Genomic DNA, 19,819 nt, shown 5'->3' on the forward strand with positions numbered 1-19,819 from the left:
TTTGCATTTGTACAGGGCCCTGGTGAGACCACACCTGGAATATTGTGTACAGTTTTGTTCTCCAGGTTTAAGGAAGGACATTCTGGCAGTTGAGGAAGTGCAGCGTAGATTCACTAGGTTGATTCCTGGGATGGCAGGGCTGTCTTTCGCCGAGAGATTGGAGGGATTGGGCTTGTACACGCTGGAATTGAGGAGATTGAGGGGATCTGATTGAAACGTTTAAGATAATTAAAGGATATGATAGGATTGAGGCAGGTAATATGTTCCAGATGTTGGGAGAGTCCAGTACCAGAGGGCATGGATTGAGAATAAGAGGTCAGTTATTTAAAACAGAGTTGAGGAAGAGCTTCTTCTCCCAGAGAGTTGTGCAGGTGTGGAATGCACTACCTCGGAAGACGGTGGAGGCCAATTCTCTGCTTTCAAGAAGGAGCTAGATAGATATCTGATGGATAGGGGAATCAAGGGATATGGGGACAAGGCAGGGACTGGGTATTGATAGTGAACGATCAGCCATGATCTCAGAATGGCGGTGCAGACTCGAGGGGCCGAATGGTCTACTTCTACACCTATTGTCTATTGTCTATTGACTCTGGCGCTTCTTGTACACATCCTCTGTGTTGGTGCTCCACTCAAGTCTGTCATCCAGGTGCACCCCAGGTACTTGTAGGTCCTCAGCACATGCACGTCCTCACCATCAATAATAACAGGGAACAGTGCAGGCTTAGTCTTCATAAAGTCCATCACCATCTTCTTTGTCTTACTAATGTTCAGCTACAGATGATTCAGCTTGCACCTCCACCAGGGCCCTGTATTCATCTTTTTGTCCTCAACTATTGCTGAGTCATCAGAAAATTTCTGCAGATAACATGACTCAGTGTTGAATCTAAAATCCCAGATAAACAGGGTAAGCAGTTAAGGAGCCAATACAGTCCCCTGTGGGGTCTTAGTGCTTCTTAAAGTCATGTTTGACATGCAGTGAGTGTAGCTGCTGTTACTAGGGAGAAGGTGCTTGGGAAGATGAAAGGTCTGAAGGTAGATAAGTAACTGGTCTAGATGGACTACATCCCAGGGTTTTGAAAGAGGTAGCTGAAGAGATTGTGGAGGTACTAGTAGTATCTTTCAAGAATCACTAGATCTTGGAATGGTTCCAAATGTCGGGAAAATTGCAAATGTCACTCCATTATTTAACAAGGGAGAGAGGGAAAAGAAAGCAAATTATAAGCCAATTAGCCTGACTTTAGTGGTTGGGAAAATGTTGGAGTTCTTTATAAAGGATGAGGAGTCCAGGTACTTGGAAGCACATGGAGAAATCTTGCCTGATAAATCTTTTAGAATCCTTTGAGGAAATAACATGCAAGATAGACAAAGGAGAATCTATGGATATTGGACACTTGGATTTTCAGAAGGCCTTTGATAAGGTGCCACACATGAGTCTGCTGAACAAGGTAAGAGCTCATGGTATTACAGGAAAAACACTAGCATGGATAGAAGATTGGCTCACTGGTAGGGGCATAGAGTAGGAATAAATGGCATATTTTCTGGTTGGCTGCTGTTAACTTGTGGTGTTCTGCATGAGCAGGTGTTGAGTTGTTTTGCAGGTGTAGGTGTTGGGCCAGGTTCTTTTCACCTTATGAGTTAAAGATTTTGATGATGGAATTGTTAGCTTTGTGCCCAAGTTTGTGGATGATACAAAGATAGCTGGAGGAACAAGTAGTGTTATGGAAGAAAGGAGTCTGCAGAATAACTTAAACAGATTAGGAAAATAGGAAAAGAAGTGGCAGATGGAATAAATTGTAGGGAAGTCATGTACTTTGGTAGAAGGAATAATGGCAAAGATTATTTTCTGATGGGAAGAAAACTTGGTGGAGCAATGGGTCTTGGGAATCCCATGCAGGATTCCCTAAAGGTTAACTTTCAGGTTAAGTCAGTGGTAAGAAAGGCAAATGCAATGTCAGCATTCACTTTGAAAGGACTAGAATATAACAGCTAAGCTGTAATGCTGAGGCTTTATAAGGCATTGATCAAATTGCTCTTGGAGTATCGTGAGCAGTTTTGAGACCCTTTTCTGAGAAAAAAAATGTCCTGGCATTGGATGGACTCTAGATGATGTTCATGTAAATTATTCAAGGAATGAAAGGGTTAACAAATGAGAAGTGTTTGATGGCTCTGGCATGTACTTGCTGAAGTTTAGAAGAATGAGGGGGATCTTACTGAAACCTATTGAATTTTCAAAGACCTAGATAGAGTGGATTTGAAGAGAATGTTGCTGGTAGTGGGGGTGTCTAGGACCAAAGGATACAGCCTCAGAATAGAGGGATGTCCCTTTTTAACAGAGATGAGGTGGAATGTCTTTAACTAAAGGGTGGTGAATTTGTGGAATTCCTTGCTACAGACGGTTGTAGAGGCCAACTCATTGAGTATATTTAAAGCAGATGCTGGTATTTTCTTTATTAGTAAAGGCATCAAAGATTACAGGGAGAATGGGGTTGAGAGGGGTCATAAATCAGCCTTGGTGGAATGGCAGAACAGACTCAATGGGTCAAATGGTCTAATTCTGCTCCTAATTCTTTTGGTCTTATGGTATAATTTTCAGAACTCATGCTGACAAATCATCATTATAAATAAATACAAATAAAGTTTATTCACTTGTTTATTCACATAATGTCATGGATTCTATAACTTAAATGGTAAATAATACATTACTATAATATAATAAGAATAATGGTAAGACTTTCATTACTCATTGCTTCTGCAGAGTAAGTCAGCAACTCATTATCTGTGTGTGTGTAAGATGTAGAAATCATGGAGTTGCTGTTAAATTTCTACAACTTCAGGCTGGAATTTGCCCTGCAACCTTACTCTTAGAGTGTTTTGGTACAAATGTTGGTTAAGAAGATATGCATTTGCTTGTCCTTTTTACACTGCTCTCAGATTCCTTGAAGAGGTTGATTCTTCACTCCTTATCTTCTGAAAGTTCCAGATGAAAAAAAATCATAGATCTTCTGCAGCCAAGTATAAATCGAATGAGAGACATTACTTAGAAAACTTTATGAGGCTGCCCTTTAAAGTTATGTATTTGCTTGAAGTATGTGTTCGTGAACAATGTTAATAATTTATCTCAAAGAGTTTGAAAACAAAAGAAGTAATGCGTTTATTGCATGAAGCTTTAAAGATCCCATCTCAACATTACATTTGCTTTTGGCCCCAATTTCAGTTAAGATTTCTGTAAGGTAAGTATGTTAGGTGTTATGGATAAAGAGCAATTAAATGACTTTAGGTATCATGACCAATAATCTAATTGAATGACAAAATACCCCATTTCTATTCCTCTCCACCCATGCGCATGTTATTATATTAGTCTGATTCACTTGCATTGGGAAGGATATTGGTTTGGATTTTAAATTATTCTTCTAAAATTCTTATCAAGCCAAAGCAAAGTATAATTCTAGTTTGGATTCAAAATGTTCCTTTCTTCAAGCTTTGCTCTTACAGCCAGTACTACACCAGGTCACTCATAATCAGTACAGGAACCCTTAAGAGAATTTAATTTCTTTCCACTTCTAGCTCTTTATAATTTCCTCTGATTTATATACAATTACTTAGCAATTTATTCCTGATACCGAGTATGTGTCTGAAGTGCTATGTAGCCAACCTAGGATACAGAGCATTGTTCTTCAACAAAGCCTAAAATGCCACCTCTGAAATCCTTGGGAGCTAGTCCATTCTAATGCTCCATCATTCTCCACTATTTGCCAGCTTAGATTAAATTCCTGCATAAATTCCAGCATTATTTTCAGCAATAATGCTTAGCAGGACAACTTCAATTGATACATGTCACTCATGATTCCATTTAATTGATAAGTTTGTTATTGGCTAGATATAGCTGGTTCTTCATTTGCAAAGATCAGGAGGGAAGAAGAGCCCTCAGGAGTGAAAGCACAAACATTGGCGACTGTAGAGGCCAATACTAGATCTGCAGACTCTGGAGCAGTAGGGTCACAGCTGGGACGCAGGCGCTTGTGTAGTAGAATCCTTCCTGTGTCTCCTCTTCTCTTCAGCAGTTGCTATCCAACTGACAAGTTTGGTTTGGCTAGATAATATCAATTATAAAAAAATCCTAAGAAGCTTAAGTTGAAATGTTCCTTAAAATACTGAAGGATGGAATTCTTTCATTGGAGTCATAGAGCCATAGAAAAGAAACAGGTATTTTGGCCCATCTAGTCTGTGCAGAACCATTTAGTCTGCCTGCTCCCATCGACCTACACCGAGACCATCGCTCTCCATACCTCTACCATCCATATAGCATTGTAAACTTCTCCTAAATGTTGAAATCGAGTTTGCATGCACCACTTGTGTGGGAAGCTCGTTCCACACTTTTGTGTCCTTCTGAATAAAGAAGGACACATGTTCCCCTCATGTTCCCCACAAGCTTTTCACTTTTCGCCATTAACCCATGACCTCTGGTTGTGGTCCCACCCGACTTCAGTACAAAAAGCCTGCTTGCATCTACTCTATCTATACCCCTCATAATATTTTACCTCTAACAAATCTCAACTCAATCTTTTGTATTCCAAGGAATAAAATCCTAACTTATTCGATCTTCCCTTATCACATAGGTCCTCCAGATTTGGCAACATCCTTGTAAATTTTCTCTATATTCTTTCAACCTTACTTACATCATTCCTTTAAGTATGTGCCCAACACTGCACACAGTACTCCAAGTTAGGCCTCACCAATGTCTTATACAACTTCAACATAACATCCCATCTACTGTGATTTATGAAGGCCAGTGTGCCAAAAACTTTATTTATGACCCTATTTACCTGTGACACCACTTTCAATTAATCATAGACATGTATTTTCAAATCCCTTTGTTCTATTACACTCCTCAGTGCACTACGCCTACCCTGGTTGATCCTACTGAAATTCAATACCTCATACCTGTCTGCATTAAATTCCATCTGCCATTTTTCTGTCCACTTTTCCAGCTGGTTGAGATGCTGCTGCAGGCCACGAAAGCCTTCCTCGCTGTCCACTACATATCTAATCATGGTATTCTCCACAAACTTGCTGATCCAGTTAACCAAGTTATCATCCAGACCCAGCCTCAATCTCCACAGCACTCCACTAGTCACAGGCCTCCAGTCAAAGAGCCAACCATCTACTATCGCTCTCTGGCCTCCCACAAAGCCAGTGTCTAATCCAGTTTACAAGCTCATCTTGAATACCAAGCAACTGACCCTTCTTGACCAACCTCCCATATGGGGATCTTGTCAAATGTCTTACTAAAGTCCATATAGACAATTCTAATGTTCTTTTCTGACCCAATGTTACTTTTCAAACATGCTTGGAACTTTTGAACTTCCGTCCTCAAATACTCATCATCCTCTAATTTATACAGAGATGGGTACCTTTATGTGACCCTTGAAGGCTGACATTGAAAAATAGATATCTGCTGCATGGGATGAAATGATATCATGTATGTCTATACTGTTAGATAGGCACATGGATGAAAGAAAAATGGAGGGAAGCATTAGATTGATCTCAGTGTAGATTAAAAAGTTGACACAATACCATGAGCAGAAGGACCTCTACTGTGGTGTCTTGTCCTATGTTCTAATCTTGGGTTAATCATATGAAGCAAATGACATGCCAATATTCAAAAGATAGGAAGCATGGAAACTCTTAAAAACAGGTATTTTCTCCACTATGCTAAAAATCAGCCATAAAAACATAAGAAGTAGAAGTAGGCCACTTGACTTATCAAGGCTCCTCTGCCATTCAAAGTTTTGGAGATTCATTTATTATCAATGTATACAACTCTGAGATTCTTCTTCTCCATTTAGCCACGAAACCAAGAAAAAAAAGAATGTCAACACGATTATCAACCTCCAACACTCCCCCTTACAGGAATGCAACAAGAATATCGGCCCCCAAATACCTCTCACCTCACACAAAAAAACGAACACAAGCACAACAAGAACATTGACCCCCAAACCCCCTCTCCCTGCACAAAATGCAAAAAAAGAGAACATTGGCCGCCAAATATCCACCTCCCTGCACAAGAAACTAACAAGGAAATGCAACAAGAACGTCGACACCCAGATTCCCCTCCCCCACACAAAACGGCATAAGAACACCGACCTCCAAATCCTTCCCCCCCCCCCCCACCACTGCACAAAAAAAACAGAGAAAGAACAGGAGAAAACACAGAATATAAAAAAACTAGAACACTAAAAGAAAAGTCCACAGTCCCTCGTCCAAATCCATGTCCATATACAAAACGCAGAAAACCTTGGTGACATCCTCTGGGCATAGTGACAGGGCACACAGGTTCCCCTTTCTGGCTTTGGAGCAATCCCAACAGTGGTCAGGAGGCAGCAGCTGGCATTCCCCTTCCACATTTGCCTCAATATTGAATCTCCCTCGTCATCAAGGCATTGGCTAATCTTCAGTCTCAGTGGCATTTTCCTGCAGCCTTGATACCACTGAGTTTCTTATTGCCCAGAAATCTATCAGTTTCTGTTCTGAATATTTAATACCCTGTTTATCTCCTGAATTAAGTAACATTTTCATACTTTTCAAAGTGAATATAGCCATTAATAAACATATGTAGAAAAGTAGTCCATAAGACTAATCCAGTGGTAAGGTTTATATAATGATAAGTCAACAAATCAAAACAAAAACATTTGAAATTTACTGATGGCTCTTTGTATGAATGGAGTCCAAGTTCCATGTCACGTAGGCCAGTTTCCTGTAAGGACTTTTAACCAGAAGAGAAAAGAACTCCGCTCCCATGTTTAATACAAGTTTGATTGGAATATATTATCAGTAAAAATGTCTAACACAGCACATTAGCACACTATCTACAGAAGACAAGTATTTGAATCATTAGATTAAGGTGTGTGCTGAAAAGAATAGCAACATAAAATGCAGTAGGAATCAGGAGTCAACGTGCAATTCACTTGTAGTGAAGATAATGTTATCATACAAATCCTTAGAACAAAGGTCAAATGCATTTTTAAAATCAATTTCTTATCTACATAAGTTCCTATTGAATTAATAGATATGAGTACTATTATTCAAATAATTTTTATTTAACAATACCTTTTTACATAAATCTTATTTCCATATAAAGCACAATTTTGCTAGAGTTGTAATAAATTTTGGCATTAGTCAAATCTAGTATTACATGCTTGGTTAACTAGCATTATATCTTGTAGTTAACAGCACAAGTCTGCTAGTAAAGACAATCTAATGACATTTTGGGCAGTGATACAAAATGTCAGCCTGAACTCAGATTAAAACATGAACATTGAGTACCGTCTTTAACAAGAATGATTTTTATAAGGTTTTCTATTTTGAGCAACTTTACTGTATTTAAGTTTGGAAGCGTGATTATTAGAATTTTTATGACTAATAATTCTATTCATGTTATGACTAATATTTTGTAGTGATGTAGTAATATTTTGTAGACAGCATCTATGGAAAAAAGTACAGTTATTGTTTCAGGCTGAAACTCTTTGGCAGAACTGGAGAAAGAAAGCTGAGGAGTTGATCTAAAAGGTGAGGGGAGGGGAGAGAGAACCACCTGGTGATAGGCGAAAACAGGAGGGGGATGGATGAAGTAAAGAGCTGGGAAGTTGATTGGTAAGATGAGCTGAAAGAGGGAAAAGGGGATAGGAAATAGAGGGGTTGGGGTGGGTTGGGGGGCATTACCAAAAGTTTGAGAAATTGATGTTCATGCCATCAGGTTGGAGGCTATCCAAATGGAATATAAGGTGTTGTTCCTCCAACCTGAATGTGGCCTCACCTCAACAGTGAAGGAGGCCATAGGTGGACATATCAAAATTAGAATAGGAAGTGGAATTAAAATGGGTGGCCAAAGGGAGATCCCGCTTGTTCTGGCAGAAGGAGTGTAGATACTCAGCAAAGCTGTCTCCCAATCTACATTGGGTCTCACCAATGTACCGGAGGCCACACCAGGAGCACCAAACACAGTAAATGACCCCAACAGATTGACAGATGAAGTGTCGCCTCACCTGGAAGGACTCTTTAGGGTCCTGAATGGTAGTGAGGGAGGTGGTGTAGGGGCAGCTGTAGCACTTGTTCTGCTTTCAAGGGTAAGTGCCAGGAGAGAGATCAGTGGGGAGGGACGAATGGACAAGGGAGTCACGTAGGGAGCAATCCCTGTGGAAAACAGAAAGTTTTTACAAATAACAGGGTGGGAAGCGACGTAGTCCAGGTAGCTGTGAGGGTCCATGGGTTTATTATAGACATCCCTGGATAAGCTGTCTCTGGAGATAGAGACGGTGAGATTGAGAAAGTGGAATGGAGATGTCGGAAACAGACTAGGTGAATTGAGGGCAGGGTGGATGTTGGAGGCAAAATGGATCAAATCAACAAATTCAACATGGGTGTAGGAAGAAGCACCAAAGCAGTTGTCGATGTAGTGTAGTACAAGTGTGGGACGGTCACCAGTGCATGTGGTTCCACATTGTCAACAAGCAGGTGCTGAGATTCATGCGATCGCCCATGGCTAACCCTTGTGTTTGACGGAAGTGGGAGGAGCCAAAGGTAAATTATTGAGAGTGAGAACAGGTTCCGCTAGTCAGAGGAGTGTGGTGGTGGGGGGAGCGGGTTAGGTCTGTGTCCATAAGAAAACAGAGCTTTGAGGCCTTCTTGGTGGTGGGTGGTGGTGTATAGGGACTGGATATCCATAGTAAAAATGAGATGATGGAAGCCACAGGACTTGAAATCCTTGAAAAGATCAAGAGACCATAAACATTTGTTTCCTACCAGTCTGTGTCTGTAATTATGTATATTTCCTTATGGTGTAGGGTATTGTATCAGGCATCAAAGAGTTAATAATTGATCACATTGCAGTCACTTTCTAGAACAATGCTTGAATGCGGGGTTCCCAACCTGGGGTCCAAGGATCCCTTGGTTATTGACAGGAGTCCATGGCATAATAAAACCCCTGTTCTAGTGAGAGTTTGAGTATAAATATCTCCCAGCTCATAAGACAGCCCTTTTGCTTAACTCCAATGATATAAGGGAATACATCATGGAATCTGAATATTTCTAAGGTGATGATATCCTGAGATGATTTAAATTAATTTACTCATTATCCTCTTCCTTTAATGAATAAATGATATCAACAGGAAAAAAAATCACTGGAAAGGAAAAGTCAGAAAACTGAAAAAAAGCTGGAAATCTGAAACAAAGATGGTAAATGCTAGAAACACTCTGAAGGCCAGGTTTACATTAATAACACATAAATGTACATTATTTGGAAAGAATGGCTTAATTACAAATATAGCCAGCATCTTCCAAAATAAAGAAGACAGAATAAATCCTTAAAAGCTCAAATTCAACCCTTTCAGCAGCTAATTTCCCTTTGTTTGGTTTCTGAGTGGATCTTATGATGCAAATATCAGCACTTAGGATGTTCAGTCATTAATTGTAATCCATTGCTTTCAAGTTGGTACATTAGCTGGAGTGGATTTGTCAAGCCCTTTCCCAAATCTTCCATGGAATGTGGAGTTGAACTTAATGCCAGTGAGGAGCTGTGTCCCAAATTCCAACTCAGAAATCCTATGTCTCTCACCCACCATAAATCTTTGGACTTACATATTGGAAGCATACACTCAGTAGTCACTTTGCTCATTAAGGCAACTATCTAATCAGCCAACCATGTGACAGCAACTCAGTGCATAAAAGCACATAGACGTGGACAAGAGGTTCAGTTATTGATTCAGACCAAATATCAGAATGGGGAAAAATTGTGATCTAAGTGATGTCGACTGTGGAATGAATGATTGTTGGTGTCAGAAGGTGTGTTTAGAATATCTCAGAAACTGCTGATCTCCTGAGATTTTCAAGAAAAAAAAAGTTTCTAGAGTTTACAGAAAATGGTGCGATAAACAAAAAAAAAACATTCAATGAGTGGCAGTTCTTTCGGTGAAAATGCCCTGTTAATGAGAGAGGTACAGGGCTGGAGAGGAAGGAATCTAGTAAGAGAGGAGAGTAGACCATGGAGAAATGGTAGAAAGAGGGTCACCCAGGGGGAGTAATAGGAAGGCGAGAAGAGATAAGAGGCCAGAGTGGGGAATAGAAAAAGGGGGAAGGAGGAGAGAAACCATTTTTATCAGGAGAAATTGATGTTCATGCTATCAGGTTGAAGCCTACCCAAACGGAATATGAAGAATTTAAGAAAGTGTACGCTCTTTAATTGTACTGAATATTTAAAATCATTCACGTTGAAAAAATTGGATTGATGCTGATATAGGTCAGGCTACTCACATGTGTGTTGGATGCCTTTTGAACACAAAACCAACTCCCACTTTTGCTGACAGGATAAATACGATTGCACCATAGGAGATGCAAATGAGTGCAAGGACAATGTTACGGAAATCTTTACCCATCCCAGGAGGAATGGATGGATAAACTAAGGCTTTTCTTCACAGGGAGAGGTCAGGGGATATGGAATGGAGGCACAATCATGTTGTATCAAAATATGAAGGGACTAGCTACAGTAAAAGAGAAAAAATAGATGGCATCATTTATTTGTTAGAAGGATTAGAAGGGGAAAGAGAGGATGGCTGTGTCCGGAAATTACTTCCTGAAAGCATGGTTGTGTAATTTAATTTCTGTGGCTTCAGGGCTATACACCAGAGATGTAAAGTGAGATTAGGTCAGACCACTTTTATATAACTGGCTCAACAATGACTTAACGGTCTCGGCTGCCTTTTGTAAACAGACTCACTATTTTTATTATAAGACAGTAAGTCAATATTTATTTAATCTGATTAAACCCATAATGACTTTAAAAGTTTGCTATAGTCTTTGGTGAAATACCAAATCTCCTCAAATCTATAATTTCGGCCGTATTTATTTAATCCAATTAACCTAATTCCCATCTGTAGAGGTTTGCTAGAATATTTGGTGAAATACCAAATCTCTTCAATCTCCTAATCAAGCAGGGCCACTGGCTTGCCTATTTCATGATTGCATGAATGAGTTGAGCCCAGAATAGACCTTCAGAGATGTTGACACCCAGGAACTCAGAGCTGCTCATTCTTTCCACTGCCGAGCAAATGATGAACACCAGTGTGTGTTTCCTCAACTTCCTCTTCCTGAAGTCCACAATCAATTCCTTGGTCTTACCTTGGACGTTGAGGACAAGGTTGTTGTTGTGACATCACTCAATCAACTGATCTAACTCACTTCTATACGCTTCTTATCACCATCTGAAATTCTGTCAACATTAGTTGTTCACTGGCCAATCTATGGATGGCATTTTAGCTGTGCCTGGTCACACAGTCCTGAGTTTAGAGAGAGTAGAACAGTGGGCTAAGCACACATCCTTGAAGTGTGTCTTTGCTGATTGTCAGCGGGGAGGAGATGTTAATACTGATCTGCACTAACTGTGGTCTCCTGGTGAAGAAGTCAAGGATCCAGCTGCAGAGGGAGGAATAGAGGCCCAAGTTTGAAGCTTGTTGTTCATAACATCAAATTTAATAAGTAAACACAACTTGAGTCTTTTTTTAAATTTGGAACTCTTTTACATTAGTAACGAAATGACCTTCAGGGAAGGTCATAAAGAGAGGAGGGATGTTGAGAGGCACCAAGAAGTAGAGTAATAACACAAGTATGGCTAGAAGTTCCCTTAACTAATCACAAGCTACTGGAGATACAAAGAGTTAATCTTGAATCAGCATAAATTGAATCTGGGTTTAGTGGAGGGACATAACGCCATCAGTTTTTGGTTATGTGCACCAGCAAAACCAAAGCACTATCGAGGTACAGCTAGAACAAAGTCCAGAAATTAAGAGTGGCTGAACATCATTTTGTATTCTAAATCTGATTGTATCACCTCAGAGGTGTTTGAACTACTACTGGAAAAGAACACAAAGAATCCAAAGTATCTGATTAATTCTCTTGAGATCCTTAAGTGGGATCATCTTTTGATTGAATTATCTGATTCACTCCTTCTGATATGACATTCTGGAGGTGGTGGTGTGGGTGTAGGTCGGGTTGATCAGGTGTCCCTCTAATCAAAAGGTCACAGATGTTGGTGCAGTGTTACAACAAACATTTATTTGACAAGTCTTGATTCACAAGGACACAGGTGCCCTTTCTGGCCAGGGCTTTCTTTAGAGGCAAGCTGCCCTTATGTATGGCTTCATAACATCTAGTTTAAATCGCTCTTACAAGTCTCTTCGTGTTAATGTCCATGACACTGCTTGTGTTTAGGGCAGCAATGAAGATCCTCCATCTCTGGTGGGGTTCAGGGCTTCCTTCATTACATTAGCTTCCTCCAGGTTTTCACGATCGTCAGTCATGCAGATCCAGAGCGGGGACTCCGGAGTATCATCACACTCAGATGTGAAAGGATTCTTCATTGCTGTTTCCCTAACAATTTTGTTTTACCAGTTAGGGTTGTTAGCCCTACCCCACTGCCCCCTCCCCTTCCCCCAAACCTGGAGGACTGGTGGATCACTCTCAGTCTGTCCTCTACACTTTGGCCTGTATGACATGGGTGACCCTACCAAGAACCAAAGCGTAAAGCCCTCACTCCAGCCAAAATGGCGCTCCATGTCATTGAGGCACGACTAGGTTGTGGTCCTCTAGAAGGCTCTTTATGTACAGTACTCGTGGCATAATCATCACGTTTACAGTAAAGCAGGGGCTTTTTTTTTGCTGGTGCCCTGCTCCCAACTACAATCAGCAAACTAAAATGGCCACGTGCTGAAAGGCACCATGTTCCAAGTAGGTGAATGTGTGACCATTTGACCTGCACTCCGTGCACAATTGTTCGAGCAGGGTTAAAATTGCTGCCGCCGGGGTGTGAGTTGCACGTAGGTTTAAGTTTACTGTGGCCAAGTCATGCATTCGCAGGATATAAACATCATGACAATTAGCCTTTTTGCAGCACAGTAACAAACGTTATACAGTACGGAGTTGATATATTCAGGACCCATCGGCTAGCGGGAAGGGGCAAAAATAAAAAAAAACAAATGGCTCCAGAATCCAAGGACTTTTCACGAGGGGAGGGGGAGAGGATTAGTGGAATGGGGCAGAGTTTCAAATATACACTGGCATTACTCGCGGTAAATCGGTTTGAGCTGTTTAACACTGACATAAGCAGATTCAGCCTCTGATGTAACAGTGGTAGCCAGGGATACGTTTTAGGCTAATCCTTTTAATTCCCATCGTGAGCCAGTTTTAACTTTACCTCGGCTCGGTCTCGCTGGAGCCCAAGTACAACTAACCCCATTTGTTAACTGCACTATTGGCGTGTCCGCGGGAAACAGCGGAGCACCAGAATTCCTGAACCAAGGCGGGACTAACAAAGTCTATAAAATGGCCCTAGGTGACTGGCTGGGCTGTTCGTTGTACAAGGGGAAATAGCTAGACTTCACGCCTCCGAACTTGTCTGGTTCGCGGGAAGCACTCACCTCAGCATGGCTCAGAACTCGACAAACAACAGACAGATATTTAACAAGCCCAGGGTAAGAGTCTCGTTGCTTTGCCAGCGGGGCAGTTGTAAGTTATTTTAAACCGGTTTTGTATCAAACCGCTTAACCGAAACTAGATGTGTAACAATAGACACTAGGCTTAAGAGGAAGATCCTGGTCAAGAATGATTTATTGGTTTGACTGCTTATTGTTTTCATTTACATATCTGCTAAATTCAGTTTATTTCAATTGTTTACGTGTACTTCCGGGCCGGTTAACACTGGGTTTTGGAGTGGCTGCTTGTTTGGTCTCAGAACAGGACGGGTTGTTGGCGCTGTAATCCTAAAGGAGATTAATTGCTAACTAAAACAATTGAAATTTTAGGGATTATTGCCATTATAAAAATTGAATTTTTGGTATTAGTATAAAACGAGCTGAAATCATGCCCAAGGTTTTGAGAACCTTTTGCCATTATTACTGTAAATCCTAAAATAAATTAAATGTTAGTTTATAGTTGTAAAACAAGAGAAAATCTGAGAGGACGAGTTGTAGTTTCCAGGAATATGTTGAATGCATGTAGAATATCTGTAATGCGTATTCCATTTGTAAGGTATGCCCGCCTCAAAATCAGTTGATACCTGGCCCTTGCACTCTGTAAACTGTCAGATTGCTTGTCCAACAGCCAGTACCAAATGATGGAACCAAAGAAATGGACATGTGGAGAAATTCATGGTGCTCTATGTTGATGCACAATTCAAAAGAAAGTGGAGTATTTGTTCAATGTAGGGGTCAAGGGTGCCAACAAACAGATACATCAAGTAGATGAGAGGGCAAGCAGTTCATCAGCCTTTGCAACAAAAGTAAGGAGATCCCAACCTCTTTTTATGCCATTGATTCGGAGCATTCGGGTCTGTGGACCCTGTGCCTTAGTGAGTCTGCATCAGGAGTAGCGTGTATAGTTTTGGTGGTTTTCCCTAAGAGGGCATATCGTGAAGATTTGTTTTACATTTTATGGGATGATAGGTTTGCAGTTTGATGGAAGATTGCGGAGACTGGAGCTTATTCCTTAAGATTTAGAAGACTCATCAAAACACAAAATTCCTAAAGGGCTTGCAGGCTGAATGCAGGGAGCAGCTGAGGTGTCTAGGATCGGAATATAGTTCTCGGATAAAAGGTATATGGGAGATGAGGAGAAATCTCTTCACGGGGAGAGGAGAACCTTTGAAATTCTGCACTATGGAAGCTGATACATTGCATTTATTCAAAAATGGTGATCAGGAGATTCCTGGGTGTTGAGGGAATATGGGGTTAGCACTGGAATATGGTGGTGCTGGCACAGAACATTGGATATCATCTCAATAAGTGGTGGAGCAGGTTTAAAAGTTTCTTCCTAATTATCTTAATGTACTTTCATTCATGTCATTATAAAAGCAGCAATTATATTCAAATAAAAAAGGGAGGGACTGAAGCTGTTATTTTGAGTTCCTGCCTGAGATTTGTCCCCCTAGGGATTGCTTCCATTCGTCGTCTTGGGAACGATGTGAAGTTGAAGGACTCTACAGTTCATGTTCTCAGTATTATTTAATTAGAATATATACTTATTCATTCATTCTATTTGCAGTTTGTCTTTTGCTCTTTGGGTGTAGTTTTTCTGTTTATTGATTCTATTGCATTTCTTTGTTTTACTGTGAATGGCTGCAAGAAATTGAATCTCATTGTGACGTACATACATTGATAATAGAAACATAGAAAACCTACAGCTCAATACAAACCCTTTGGCTCACAAAACGGTGCCGAATATGTCCTTACCCAAGAAACTACCTAGGGTTACCCATAGCCCTCTATTTTTCTGAGCTCTTTATACCTGTCCAGGAGTCTCTTAAAAGACCCTGTTGTATCTCCCTCCGGCAGTCCATTCCACGCACTCACCACTCCCTGTGTTTATCTAAAAAAAAATCCTGATATCTTCTTTGTACCTACTTCCAAACACCTTAAAACTGTGCCCTCTCATGCTAGCCATTTCAGCCCTGGGGAAAAAGCTTCTGACTATCCACATGATCGATGCTCTCATCATCTTGTACACGTCTATCAAGTCACCTCTCATCCTCCGTTACTCCAAGGAAAAAAGGCCAAGCTCACTCAACCTATTCTCATAAAGAATGCTCCCCAATCCAAGCAACATCCTTGTAAATCTCCTCTGCACCCCTTCTATGGTTTCCGCATCCTTCCTGTAGTGAGGCAACTAGGACTGAGCACAGTACTCCAAGTGGGGTCTGACCAGGGTCCTATATAGCTGAAACATTACCTCTCGGCTCCTAAACTCAGTCCCATGATTGAAGGCCTGTGCACCGTATGCCTTCTTAACCACACAGTCAACCTGCTCAGCAGCTTTGAGTGTCCTATGGACTGAGACCCCAAGGTCCCTCTGATTCTCCACACTGCCAAGAGTCTTACCATATAGAATATATATACTATATTCTGTCATCATATTTGACCTATCAAAATGAACCACCTCACACTTATTTGGGTTGAACTCCATCTGGCACTTCTCAGCCCAGTTTTGCATCCTATCAATGTCCCACCATAACCTCTGACAGCCCTCCACACTATCCACAACACCCCCAATCTTTGTGTCAACAGCAAATTTACTGGGCTATCCCTCCACTTCTTCGTCCAGGCCATTTATAAAAATCACGAAGAGTAAGGTTCCCAGAACAGATCCCTGAGGCACACCACTGGTCACCGGCCTCCATGCAGAATATGACCCATCTACTCTTTGCCTTCTGTGGGCAAACCAGTTCTGGATCCACAAAGCAATGTCCCCTTGGGTCCCATGCCTCCTTACTTTCTCAATAAGCCTTTCATGGGGTACCTTATCAAATGTCTTGCTGAAATCCAGATACACTACATCTGCTCTACATTTATCAATGTGTTTAGTCACGTCCTCAAAAAATTCAATCAGGCTTGTAAGGCACAACCGTCTTTGACAAAACTGTGCTGCCTATTCCTATTCATATTATGCCTCTCCAAATGTTCATAAATCCTGCCTTTCAGGACCTCCATCAATTTAACCAACCACTGAAGTAAGACTCACTGATCTATAATTTCCTGGGCTATCTGTACTCCCTTTCTTGAATAAGGGAACAACATCTGCAACCCTCCAATCCTCCGGAACCTCTCCTGTCCCCATTAATGATGCAAAGATCATCACCAGAGGCTCAGCAATCTCCTCCTTCGCCTCCCAGAGTAGCCTGGGGTACATATCTTCCAGTCCTGGTGACTTATTCAATTTGATGCTTTCCAAAAGCTCCTGCACATCCTCTTTCTTAATATCTACATGCTCAAGCTTTTCATTCTGTTGCAAGTCATCCCTACAATCACCAAGATCCTTTTCCGTAGTGAATACTGAAGCAAAGTACTCCGTAAGTATCTCTGCTATCTCCTCCAGTTCCATACACACTTTTCCACTGTCACACTTGATTGGTCCTATTCCCTCACATCTTATCCACTTGCTCTTTGCATACTTGTAGAATGTCTTGGGGTTTTCCTTAATCCTGTCTGCCAAATTCACTTTGAATTTGCAATGCCTGTTTGGTCAGAATCTGGAATCCTAAATACTGTATACTAATACTAAATGGGTTCTGCACATAGTGCTAAAGTGAAATCATGGACCACTTACAAAACTGTGAAATCAGTCCCAATATTTAAAGAATGTTCACACTAATTTTAATTGCACCATCCCTATTTTCCCCAGTCATCCTTTCCTCTGTTTGCTAACAGTAGATGCCATATCTCTTGCTAGCAACACTCTGAGGCTGAAGCAGTCTGTTTGTTATCTTGGTATCATGTTTAACCACAAGATTATCTACTGAACACAGATCATCCAGTTCATGGAGGTCATAGGTTGGAGAATTGAAATGGAAGGTAGTGAATATCCACTATTTAACTTAGGAAGACATAAATATATAACCATATAACAATTACAGCACGGAAACAGGCCATCTCGGCCCTTCTAGTCCATGTCGAACGCTTACTCTCACCTAATCCCACTGACCTGCACTCAGCCCATAACCCTCCATTCCTTTCCTGTCCATATTTCTATCCAATTTTGTTTTAAATGACAATACCGAACCTGCCTGTACCACTTCTACTGGAAGCTCATTCCACACAGCTACCACTCTCTAAAGAAATTCCCCCTCATGTTACCCTTAAACTTTTGCCCCCTAAGTCTCAACTCATGTCCTCTTGTTTGAATCTCCCCTACTCTCAATGGAAAAAGCTTATCCACGTCAAATCTATCTATCCCCCTCATAATTTTAAATACTTCTATCAAGTACCCACTCAACCTTCTACGCTCCAAAGAATGAAGACCTAACTTGTTCAATCTTTCCCTGTAACTTAGGTGCTGAAACCTAAGTAACATTCTAGTAAATCTTCTCTGTACTCTCTCTATTTTGTTGACATCTTTCCTATAATTCAGTGACCAGAACTGTACACAATAATCCAAATTCGGCCTTACCAATGCCTTGTACAGTTTTAACATTACATCCTTCCTGTACTCAATGCTCTGATTTATAAAGGCCAGCATACCAAAAGCTTTCTTCACCACCCTATCCACGTGAGATTCCACCTTCAGGGAACATGTTCCAGATATGCTGGAACATTGAGTTTTGGCCCAGTTAAAATAGTTAAGGATAGTATTTGCAACTAAAAAGGAGCAATATGAAGTTGCTTGAGGGAAAGGTATTAAGGCTGATGATTGGGAGCAGTTTAAACTTAGGCAAAAATAGAGAAAAGATTAATTAAGAGTGCAAAAATCAAGTATGAGAATAAAGTTGCAGTGAACAAACAATGGACCATAAAAGCTTCTAAAGACATGTAAAGAGGAAAGAAAAGTCAGGTAAGAACTGTCTCCTGTGGTTCATGCTCCTCTCCTATCAGATTCCTTCCTCTGCTGCCCTTTACCTTTCCTACCCACCTGGCTTCGCCCAGCACTTTTTAGCTATCCTTCTCTCCCCCCTCCCCCCATCTTTTTAATCTAGCATTTTTCCCCTTCCTTTCCTGTCCAAAATGTCAACTGTTCATTCATTTCCATGGATGCTGCCTAACCTGCTGAGTTCCTCCAGCATTTTATGTGTAAGACAATCATAGGTTGCTTTCAGTCAGAAACAAGTGAATTTAGAATGCAGATCGAAAAAACGACTGTGCAATTAAATAAAGCACTTTTCTGTCTTCATAGGAAAGAGCACAGACAACTTTCCAGAAATGTTAAGGAACCAAGAGTCCATTGAAAAGGATGAATTAGAGTAAATTAGTATTAATGGAAAAAGAAAGTGCTGCAGAAATTAACGGGATCGAAAACTGATTAAATTCCCAGGGTCTGATGATCAACACCTCAGTAGGTAGTGTGGGAATAATGGAGGTGTTCATTGTTAAGGCCTAAATCCATAGGTTTGAAAAGTTTCTTGAAAATTTGTTGGCGACAAATGGGGTTTCACTATTCTCTAATGGAGAAGAAAATTCTGGATAGCTTGATGTTAAATGTTACAATGAAAATGAAGGTTTGGAGGATTCAGTTTTTAAAAGCATTGTACAAAGGTAGTCCATTATCTGCACTAGGTGCTCCTTTTGTTCATTTACAGTCAATCAAAAGATCACAGCAGCATATACTGGAAAAAGTCCTCTGATAATTATTATTTACTAATACACAGTTTTATGGTATTGTAATATGGGTAATGTTCTAATTTATTCTATCATTAAAATATGTAAATTGTTTCTCAGTTAAATGGTGGTTTGTCTTTGGCTAATTGGGGCAGTCACTTAATTGGGTCAAAATGTACTGGTCCCAATGTGTCCTAATTAACTGGAACCCACTGTATTCCTAAATTTGCTGAGGACACAAAACTGGGTGGGACTGTGGATCAGCAGGAGTTCAGAGCTGACCTTCAGATGAGTGAAAGATGAGCTGTTGTTGGGGGGTGGGGGGACGACGACGACCAGGATATGTTGGTAGGGAGGGGCAGAAGATAAAGTACATTCCATTGCTGGGATTGGACCTGTGAATGGGAGCAAGCCACCAGCTTGCTGCATGGGTTGCAGTTTATTTGACATGAAAAGTTAAGGAATTGATTTACGACCTTCTATTGGCATTTCGTAGTACTGTACTTCTGTTGAACAAGAAGCGATAAGTCCCAGGACATCATCGTGTTTAGACAATGTTATGGAGTTGGCACAGGCCCTATCATGAATCATGATGAGAAGTTCCTGCTCCAAAGTACAAATGATTGGGACTCTCTTTTTCCTCAGAAATGGACACAAATACTTAAAAACAGGCCCAAATTAATCTTTATTTGCAA

General features: G+C 40.7%; 1 protein-coding gene across 2 annotated transcripts in view; it reads left to right on the forward strand.

Annotated features, from left to right (window-relative positions):
- Nucleotides 1-13,181: 13,181 nt before the first annotated feature.
- Nucleotides 13,182-19,819, forward strand: part of ada (adenosine deaminase) — an 86,391-nt gene continuing 79,753 nt past the window's right edge. Inside the window, exon 1 of one of the 2 annotated variants that reach the window (XM_059980555.1) lies at nucleotides 13,182-13,517. In XM_059980555.1, the coding sequence (XP_059836538.1) occupies nucleotides 13,470-13,517 (48 nt within the window). In that variant the 5' untranslated portion in view covers nucleotides 13,182-13,469. The remainder of the gene's footprint in view (nucleotides 13,518-19,819) is intronic. The other variant, XM_059980556.1, reaches the window with a different exon arrangement.

The sequence above is a fragment of the Hypanus sabinus genome, chromosome 9 (genome assembly GCF_030144855.1).
Source record: "Hypanus sabinus isolate sHypSab1 chromosome 9, sHypSab1.hap1, whole genome shotgun sequence".
In the NCBI taxonomy this organism is placed as follows: domain Eukaryota; kingdom Metazoa; phylum Chordata; class Chondrichthyes; order Myliobatiformes; family Dasyatidae; genus Hypanus; species Hypanus sabinus.